The following is a 10,395-nucleotide window of genomic DNA, read 5'->3' as shown; positions in this document are numbered from 1 at the left end:
TACATCCCTAAGTTTCCATGGAGTTACGCCCCGCTTCCCCTTCTCCTTTGATTATCCTTTTGGTGGGAAAACTTACATCAGCTGGAGAGGTGGGTGCGAGGCAGGGGAGCCGCGACACGATGCCGTTGACCTCAAGCGGAGTCGGCACAGGCGGTAGAGCGGCAACATGTTGCAGAAGCTCACGTGTGCTTTTGAATGGCGGCAGTGTAGGAGCTAAATCTACTTGAGTCTAACGGGGAAGTACTTCTGCGGACAGAAAAAGTTCACAGTATTCACAGCCAACAAATTATCAAAAGAGTCACACAGTTTTTAGTCTTCTACCTAGATTTCTTGGACTGATGTAAACTTTAGGTAACTTTAAAAACAATTACACGATTCCTTTAAAAATATGAATAACGGTCACAATTATAACATATGCCATGAATGCATAAAGTTTAACTTAAGATGTAAATAAAATAGCATATAGAAATACAGCATACACTAATTCCTCAAAATTGTACATTCAATTAAGAAAATACACAAGTGAATAATTGTTTTAAAATGAAAACGTACTACTCACCAACAGTGCGCTGCAATTCAACGTCTGCCTCGCCCTGCACGACGCCTCGACGATATGATATCTTTTGCCTCAGCTCACACTCCCTCCGGCAGGGAATGCCCTCCCCCTCTGTGGGATTGCGCCCCCCGTCGAACCGCATTTGTTTTAGCTTCCTTTCAGAACCTGTGAAAAGGAAAACAAATGTCGGTTACTATTTCGAACCATTTGAATATTGGGGAGATTTGTAAAAGTAAAATTTACAGACAGGACAGAAGAAACATTATAGGTTAAGTGCGAGCAACCTCGCATTTGATATAGAAAACAGTCAGAAGGGAGGTCAGGCCAACACCGGTTCATGAAAATAAAGTCAGCGGAAATAACGCAAGAAAAAAATGAAAGGGACAACTTACCAAGCTCTAATATTGTGCCATTTTTCAGGACATCTTTTGCCCATGTGACCGTAACAGGTGTTCCTTTAGCCAAATTTTTTTCTACAATTTTTTTGTAATTCACCACATCGGCACAGGGTTTGGGGCAATCCTCCCAAAATACAAGCGCAAACTTTGTGAGCCTTGGCCCTCTTTTGGGCCCCTGGCCACGGCGATTTGGCATTTCAATCAATCACGGAAAATCAAACACGGCGTCCAAAAATCAAATTTTACTAAGACTAAAATCAAAACAGTAGGAAAGGGCAGGTGTAAGCAACACTCACACGAAAAATTTAAAAAGTAGCACCTCTTAAAACTGGTCGGCTTTCTTACCTGAGGTTAGAATATTACAGGAAAAAACTTTCTTTCTTGTTTGTGGTCTGCTATAGCGGCTCGTAAAACAGAGAGAGAGAACACAGACTGTTGTGCTCGGCGCACGACAATGGTGGCTGCCCTGCCCCGACCCCAACAAGCAGGCAGTGACGGCCCGTACTCACCGCTTCAAAACAAATCAGAGCCGGCGCCGGACTCAATATTCTAAAACAATATTGTAAATTATAAATTTTGTCTGTTGAGTGTGTTATACGTGAATAGCTAAACTTCAGGTGTAAATTTTATTTGAAAATGTCGAACAAACGACGAAGACGAAACGAAATAAGAGATGATCTCCCAGGGAGTTCTTCGGATCCGAGGTATAGTCTGCATAACCTTACGTGCGTGCGCTAATTTTGTCGGCATATTTCTATTCAATGCGATATACATTTCTCGTGACAGTCGGAATGAACTAGAGATAGATCCACTGCAATCGACTGTGCCACCGCTGCTGACGATGCCAACTTTGAGTAATTCTGACATGAGCTTAGATTTATTCCCAGTATGTAAGTATTCTACTCTGCGTATAAGGTTTTTTTCGTAAATTTCTTTTGTGGTGGTGTTTTTTGACACTATTTCTTATGATTCATTACAGTAACACCACGGCCATTACCCTCCCCTGAGCACGAGTTTGACTTCCATCCCGATGAGTTTTCCGAGCTTCACCCTGAATATATGGATGCAGGCCCAGCAGAAGCTTCAGTCACTCTTCTCCCTACTGGTAAAATGAAATAATGTTATGTCCTATAACCTAAAATTCGTGCTGTACATGTCTTATCAGGGAATGTTTAAAAATTAAAATAATTCCTTTAAATTACAGAAAAACTTCATGATACTCAATTAGGTGTGGTAGGTCTCGCTCATGTGTCTCAGAAAATTCAAACTACGGAGGAGCTTCAAATTGATTTTTCCATAGGTAAAGGTAAAGCACTTAAGCCCCTATGTTGATTTTGTTTGTTTACTTGTTTCATTTTATTTTACTTATCTTGTGTCTTTTCTTGCAGCCACATCTGAGCAATCTTTGCCAATTACTGATTCAATTCTACCAAGATCTTCATTTGATGAGCCTTCCGTTATTTTTGAAGCTTTTAATAATTTAGGTTGTGATGGTCAGTGTTGCTGCTTTTGGTATGTCTTCTTCTCTACACCGTATTATTACACATGAATACTTATATTTATTTTTTTTCAGATGTAGAATTGCCTTTCTTTGATGCAATAGAGTTAGAACTTGGTGCCTTAAGGATAAGTGGAAATCAAGAGGAAAATGACCCCCATCACAATTTTATTGAAGAGGACCAAGAGGATGCTGGTTGTCCAAATTTAGGCTGTACTACAGAGTTGTTCTTTGATGCCTTAGACTCTCCTCAGCCATTGCCTAGTTCTGATTTACCAACATCTGATCCTCCTCTTTATGATGGAGCTTCTATTAGTGTCAATGATGCAATCACTGCTGTGTTAACTTTTATGATAGGTTGTAAAATCAGTGGAGCAGTAATGGATCAATTGATATCTTTGATAAATTTGTTGCTACCAGCAGGTCATAAGTTTATAACTTCACTTTTCTCTTTTCATAATCATTTTCAAAGCATTAAAACCCCTTTGAATTTAATTTATTATTGTATTGTTTGCACTAAAGGTTTACAAGCCAAAGATTCTGTTTGTGACAAGTGTGGTACTGAAACTAAAGTTGGATTCTACTTACATGTTCCTCTTATAGAACAATTGAGAGCCCTTTATGCCAGGCCAGGATTTGTAGATCTTTTGTCTTACCGCCATAAAAGGAGTAAGAAAGTTTCTGATAATTTAGAGGATATTTATGATGGTTTTTTATATAAATCTATTGAACCTTTACTTACAAGTGAGTTAGATATAACATTGACATGGAATGCAGATGGCATTTCTTTGTATAAATCCAGCAATTTTCAGGTGTGGCCAATATATTTTTCAATTAATGAGCTTCCTCCTGAAGTCAGGCATAAGGAGGAAAATCTTCTTTTGGGTGGTATTGCTTTTGGGAATGAGAAACCCCATCCGAATCTTTTGATGAAACCCATTTATGAGGAATTAAAATGTCTTGAGAATGGTGTAGAAGTACTTGTGCATGGCAAAGAGAGTCCGGACAAAGTGAAATGTTTTCTGTTATGTGGTACTGCTGATGCCCCTGCCAAAGCTATATTTATGAGAATGACACAATTTAATGGTTTTCATGGATGTCACTGCTGTTATACTAAGGGGGAGAAATCTGATCAAACTGGCCAAGTGTTTGTTTATCCCTTTCAGGAAAATTTAGAGCCAAGGTCAAAAGATCAGTACAAAGAAGATTTACAAAACTTGAGTTATGGAGTGAAAGGTCCAACTTATCTGTACTGGATGGTTAGGTCTTTTTTTTTGCTTTCCACGGCGGTTGATGTCATGCACTGTATTTATCTCGGAGTTTGCCGCCAAATTTTTCATTTGTGGTTTAGTACTGAATACTTCAAGTTAGTTTTTGGCGAAAAAGCAGAAAAAAAAGTCCTTCTAGATGTTTTAAGCGCAATGTTTTGTAGCTTTAAGGCACCTCACTACTTAGATAGGCCTCCTCGGTCATTGCACCACATTAATTATTTTAAGGCATCTGAGTTTAGAACATGGCTCTTCGGTACGGCGTTGCCCGTTTTCGAACAGCACATGAAAGAACCCTATTTTGGCCATTTCAAGAAACTTGTTTGTGGTATAGGTCTCCTAAATCAAGCCAGTGTGTCAGTATCTGATGTTCAATTAGCTCGTGAGATACTCACCTCTTTTGTTAGACAAACTCAAGAACTGTTTGGTTTGAGGAATATGTCATACAATATGCACTGTGTACTTCACTTACCTGATACAGTCTTGTCACTTGGTCCCCTGTGGGTGTCAAGCTGCTTTGCATTTGAAAATGTTAATGGTGTACTTTCAAGACTTGTACATGGAACAAGGTTTGCTGGTAGTCAGATTCAGAGTAATCTAGGACTACTCAGAAAAATACCATCAATAATCAATTCCCTACAAAATAATGTAGTGAAATCTTATTGTTCAAAAGTGATGTCTTATCGGAGGCAACTAGCTATCACCCTGAAGCTTGCATCCAAGACCTTTGTGATAGGGAAAATTGTAAGTACCTATTCATTTAGTGTGACCAGGTACCTTGAAGTTCTTTGTCAACAATTTCCTAACAAACGATTGAGCTTCTTTTTTAGACTAAAAAAGGATGGTTTTTTATATGTTGCGGAGGAATATGGTCGTGGCATGAAAGATTCGACAAATGTTCTTTGTAAGTTTTCCAATGGAGAGAAATTGTTTGGTTCTCTAAAAATTTTTGTAAAAATACCATCCTGTAATTGTGAAAATAATTACTGTTGTCATTCCTCTTCATGCTATGCATTACTTCAAAGATATACCATTGGCTACCCGTTTAGCATTGATTTTCCAGCAGCCACAATTTCTTCAATAGTTAAATGTGTACCCACTGAAGATTATTGTGTTGTGGAAGTAAAAGATCTTAACTCTGTTTGCTTCAAAATGTTTGTAGAGCCATCAATGTTCTTATATGTACCTGTAAATTACCGGGAGATAGAGTAAGAAAGAAAAAAATTAAAGAACATTGCAGCCCTCGACTTCTTTCCTCTCTTTCTTTCCCCCTATAACCTTTGAACTAAACGAATCGGTTAGAATGGTTTGAACTCGCCGCCGCGCCGTCCGGTCCAGCGCGCCTGGATGTCTGCGGGTGGGCTGCAGGCCGTCTTGCGCGCCACTGCAAACTGGAGATGACCGCCAGACAATCCGCAGACCGCCGGACTGGCGCGATTGTCGCGGTTGATCTGGGGATTGATTGCAGTTCATCCCTCGACCCGCTGCAATCCGCAGACGAGTCCTAGACAATCCGCAAACCACCCACAGAGCGGCGGGACCGGTTGCTGATCGTCTGCGGACTGTTTGCGGAGAGTTTGCCACGCCCGTACCTGCATAGATCTTGCACAGTCAATCCACGGTCCGTTTTCAGACAATCCGCAGATCATATAGTCTGCGAATGATCTGCGATAAAACTGCGCCCCGTTTGCCGATTGTCTGTGAACGATTTACTCGCTATCCACGGATGATCGAGGTATGGTTTACGCGAGATTTAGATGAGATTTGCCAATATGCGAATAGCCGCCTACAGTCTTCAAATATGCCGCAGACTATACCTTCGCCTCGGGTTTTTTAACAGAGGTTGGCAAGCTTCACTTCTATCACCGCCGCGTCTGAGCCCCTCGAGTGTTTCTACAGTGAGGGCTCGCCATAGTTCCGCCGGCGCTCCCTCCCCGCCAGGCCTGGTTCCCCCACTCCGAGCGAGAAGCGGCCCCCCTCTCTTCCTCCTCCCCACCACCTTTCCCCCGGGCTGCCAGCCGGCCAGCAGTGTGAGCAAGAGCGGTAGAGAAGGAGTGGGGGAAGACGCTCGCTATAGTTCCGCCTCTGGCGACCCCACTCACCCACTCCAATTCTGAACCGGAGGCGGAACTATAGCGAGCGCCTACTGTATTGTTGAGGCCGATCAAGCTGGGAAACCTGTCTTCCTGAAAGGCCTGCCAGCGAATGAGAAGTCTGAAGTCTGGGAATGTCACGAGGACAGACACTAATACCTCGCTTAACGTGATTGGGTCTGCTATCACTCCAGGACCATAACAAAGTGCCGCATGATCTCAAGTCAGCGCAGGGACGAAACCAAATATTCTGTAGGTGTTGTGAGTTTTTCATAGCGTTTCCCGTCTCTAAGGGCAGCACTTATCCAAACAAAATGCCGAGAGGAAGACGAATGTTTCAAAGTAGAAAGATACAATATGACGGTGAAAGTGAAAACTCGGATACTGAGTAAGTAATAATGAAAGCATAACCTGCAAACATGTAACTTTTGAGTTTTCTTTTCTGTTGGTTTGTGACTGTCAGTAGCTTATCGTTATCGTACTCATCGCTTTACTTTTCTCTCTCAAGGGAAGAGATTACACTGTTAAAAAAATCGATTGTAATTTTACAAATTTTGTTGGCAACTTTTTACGCAATTCAATGTTTGTAAAATTACAATTTAAAACATTTGTAAAAAAAATTGCAAACGTGTTTTGAAATTTCCCAATCTACGATCTGAAAATTAAAAACGTTAAAGTGAATTTTCAAAACATCAAGGTTTATAAGATTAAAATAATTTGTTATGATCATGGAGTAGGTAAACCACAGATGGTCTAGAGATCAGCTCAACGGGTTGAGGAAGTGTCAGTTACCTCTGAGGATAAAGTCACAGCAAAAATACGGGAGCGCTTCACAGGCGCCCCCTACGGAACAGATGCGAACGGCGCCGTACCTAACTAAGAAGAGGTAGCGGGGACCGGCGCGCGCTGGAATTAGACCAAATATTTGGGGCACTTGGTTGACTTTTTGCTCAAAAACAAATGCGTAGCCAGCTACAGCATTATGTTACAGATCATACCGCACAAAAATACATGTCAGTTTCTTGGGCAAATTTTAGTTAAATACTAATAATTGCTCTTGGAAGAGACGCGCTGACCACAGCGCCACCTGGCGGCAGTTCTTTAAAGTACAGTTGCTGTTTCGTCGCATGAAAGTTCAAAGTCACAACGGGCTTATAGGTGTGGAGGTTCGTTGTACTGTAGTAAACCTGATGGAGGACTTGTGCAGGTCCTGTTTCATTTGGTTTTACTTCGCAAAATTACAAACTGCAATCGGAAAATTACAATCAAATCTCACATTTCCGATAGAGTGATCACAATTTTACAATCGCAAATTGTAAAATTACAAATGTTTCCTAATTTTCAGAAGACAGATTTGAATTTTCAGAAAACTGTTATGAATTTTAATAACTAATTGCAAAATTGACAATGTTATGAAATTTCCCAACCACGTTTGCAATTTTACAACTGATTTTGATGTGAAATTTCACAACTTTTTTAACAGTGTACGGATGAACCTATTCACCCTCTCTTAGTGGCGCACGAGATAAAACCATCCCCAACCACTTCTGGTCATTTGGAGTTAGGAGCTGCAGGGATCAGTACATCTCAACACACCAGTGAGAGTGAGTTGTACATTCTGCAAACTCTTGCTTTTGCGCTGTGCGTCTGATCTTTGTAAAATATGCCATATTTTCAGCCTGCCCTTCTGCTTTTAAAAAAGCATTAAAGCGGGCTTATGCAACCGCTCTCGTGTCCGTCCGTCCGTCGTCCGTGTAAGAGGAAGGGGGTGAGCTAGAGGTATAAAAAGTTCCGGTTATCTTAGGGGTCACTCCTGGACAACGAAACGCATGGAGCAAATCCCGGCAACCACCCCTAAGGGTGTGAAAGAGGGCAACAAAGAAATAGGAGTTGGTCCAAAAAGTAGGAAAACAATATTTTTTTATGGTCTCCAAAGGGGTAACTCGCGAAAGTAGAGCCCTCTGAGCAAAAATTTTGTCCGTTTGACTCTATCTTGCACTGTTTGGGCGCTAGAGTGCCTTTTTCGACGAAAACACAGCGAAAATGACCACGTTGCACATAAAGACATACTAGGATGCGTCCAATCGTAAAATATAAGAGGGAGTCCCCCCCCAAAACAACACATTCTGAACCAGAAACTACCCTCGGAGTTGCCGTATCTTTCACTGTTTCAGCCCTAGAGGTGGAATTATTGAAAACAATGGCAAAAAGTCAAGTTTTAAGACTGTTTGACGAACAATACAATCTAACAAGCAGGCCCGCCCTTCCGCCAAACGGAGTTGCAAACTCCGGCAGGGGCCGGGCCTGCTTGGCCTGCCGGCAGCGATGGTCGGGCCTTCGGCCCGACCATTTCAGTCTCTCGATTTACCGAAGTGCATAATCAAATAAATAATGTGACCCGTAAATCACTTAGCATTAATTGAGTAAACTAACGCGTCCGGTGGGGGGCCTGCGGCCCTAGAAATTTGCTCCTTGGACATGACAAAAGATTGTAACGGGGCAACACCGTGACTACACCCCACCTTCTGCTTTGCTTAAGAATTTAAAAAAAAATCGCTCAGATTGTATATTGTAGATTGTATACTGTTTGCCAAACAGTCTTCTTAAAACTTGACTTTTTGCAACTGTTTTCAAAATATCTACCTCTAGCTCCTAAACGGTTAAAGATGCGGTAAATCGGAGTTTACCAACGGACTCAGAATGTGCTGTTTTGGGGGAGTACTTCCTCTGACATTTTACGATTGGACGCCTCCTTGTACAACGTGGTCATTTTCACCGTATTTTCGTCGAAAAACCAACTCTAGTGCCCAAACGGTGCAAGATAGAGGCAAACGGACGAAAGTTTAGCCCACAGGGTTCTACTTTCACGAGTTACCCCTTAGGGGACCATAAAAAAAAAATTGATTTTCTACTTTTTGGACCGATTCCTATTTCTTTGTTACCCCCTTTCACCCCCTTAGGGATAGTTGCCAGGATTTGCACCAGGCGTTTCGTTGTCCAGGAGTGACCCCTAAGATACCCTAAAATTTGCAGACCTCTAGCTCATCTCCTTCCTCTTACACGGACGACGGACAGACAGACGGACGGACGGACCCGAGAGCGGTTGCATAAGCCCGCTTCAATGCTTTTTTAAAAGCAGAAGGGCGGGCTGAAAACTGCGCTGGTTCATTTTTTTGTATTTTTCTTGAGCAAAGCAGAAGGGTGGGGTTTAGTCACTGTGTTGCCCCGTTACAGTCTGTTGTCATGTGAAAGGGGCAAATCTCTTGGGCCGCAGGCCCCCCTCTGGAAGTTAGTTTACCCAAATATGGAAAGTGATTTACCGGTCACATGATTTATTTGGTTATATTCTTCAGTAAATCGCGAGACTGAAATGGTCGGGCCGCAGGCCACAGGCCCGACCATCACCGCCGGCAGGCCAACAGGCCCGGCCCCTGCCGAACGGAGTTGCCGGCGCAGCGAAGTGGAGCTGGCAACTGCGTTTGGCGGAAGGGCGGGCCTGCTCGTTTATTTTTCCCTCTTTTTTGAAATTCACAGCTGCTCCCACGCATGTACCATGCGAGGAAGGTGGTATTTTAATGGTTGAAGAGCACCCATCTCCCTACAGCCAGACACCTACTACTTCCTCACAGAGTAGTTAAGTTATACTCTTCCATCCAATGTTTCTGGTATGTCAGAGTTGAAAGTTTTAACTGCTTCTTGTGGGTTATTTATTGAATAGAAAAAATAATCTCTGTTTTCTTCTCAGATACAGTGAGGGCTCGCTATAGTTCCGCTCTCCACCCGGGTGGAAAGAAGTACAGATAAACTGCATTCGAAACTGTACTTGCCTAACTGTAGTTGATAAACTATAGTTATGATTGTATTTTAACTCTAATGCTGTTCATAATCACGACTACATGCTCAAATAACAGCAAGAACTATAAATAACACACACTTTTACTGCTCTCGCAACTACACTTGAGAATGCACTCCGTAACGTAAGTGGTATATTGAGTTGTTGCTGTAGTTTAAAAGCAGATAAATTGGCGACATGACTCGCTCTTTCAATTGTACTTCGTGAATTCAGTCTGTTTTACATTCCATAAGCTAAAAATGTAGAGTTAAAAAGAAATGTAATGACTGCTTCCGGCTGTACAGTACATTTGAGCGGTCAGTTTGCAGAATTACTGCTGTCAGTTTTAAAGTATACTGTAGCCTGTTTTTGGCTGAACATTGCACCTGGTAAACAGACCGGGCAGTAGAGGCGACTCATCACCGTAGCAGGTAAAAGACATCCCGGAAAGTCCCGCTCGGCCCCATCCCCCGCACACGTGCCGTTCTGCCGGCCGGGAGCATACTATGGGCCCACGGTGGAGAGAGATATCTCTCTCCACCGTGTATGGGCCGAATGTGGCGAAAGGAAATACCCCGAACCAGGCCTAGCTACCTACTCAGGAGGGTGAGTACATGTTTCCCAAACTGCCGGCCGTGCTCACGATGCTTTTTGACGCCTCCCCAGCTCGTAGTAAAATACTTTTACACAAAGATAAAGCATTCCGGTAAAGCTGAAATGCAGAAGAATGCAGGGAACGAGAAAACGGAA

The 10,395-nt window shown here is 42.5% G+C and overlaps 1 protein-coding gene across 2 annotated transcripts; it reads left to right on the top strand.

Annotated features, from left to right (window-relative positions):
• Positions 1-1,089: 1,089 nt before the first annotated feature.
• On the top strand, positions 1,090-4,957 carry LOC113214096 (uncharacterized). 2 transcript variants are annotated; one of them, XM_052272158.1, is made up of 6 exons: positions 1,090-1,658; positions 1,741-1,844; positions 1,934-2,059; positions 2,159-2,260; positions 2,343-2,447; positions 2,528-4,957. In XM_052272158.1, exons 1-6 carry the CDS (start codon positions 1,591-1,593, stop codon positions 4,930-4,932), a joined length of 2,910 nt encoding a protein of 969 aa, XP_052128118.1. In that variant the 5' UTR covers positions 1,090-1,590; the 3' UTR covers positions 4,933-4,957. The 2 variants fall into 2 exon arrangements, with proteins under 2 accessions (XP_052128118.1, XP_026289147.1); XM_026433362.2 differs by having other exon boundaries at positions 1,091-1,658; positions 2,159-2,254.
• The last annotated feature ends 5,438 nt before the right edge of the window (positions 4,958-10,395 follow it).

This window comes from Frankliniella occidentalis, unplaced genomic scaffold (genome assembly GCF_000697945.3).
Source record: "Frankliniella occidentalis isolate FOCC.00 unplaced genomic scaffold, Focc_3.1 Scaffold192, whole genome shotgun sequence".
NCBI classification, from domain to species: domain Eukaryota; kingdom Metazoa; phylum Arthropoda; class Insecta; order Thysanoptera; family Thripidae; genus Frankliniella; species Frankliniella occidentalis.
This window is presented reverse-complemented; position numbering and strand designations above follow the sequence as displayed.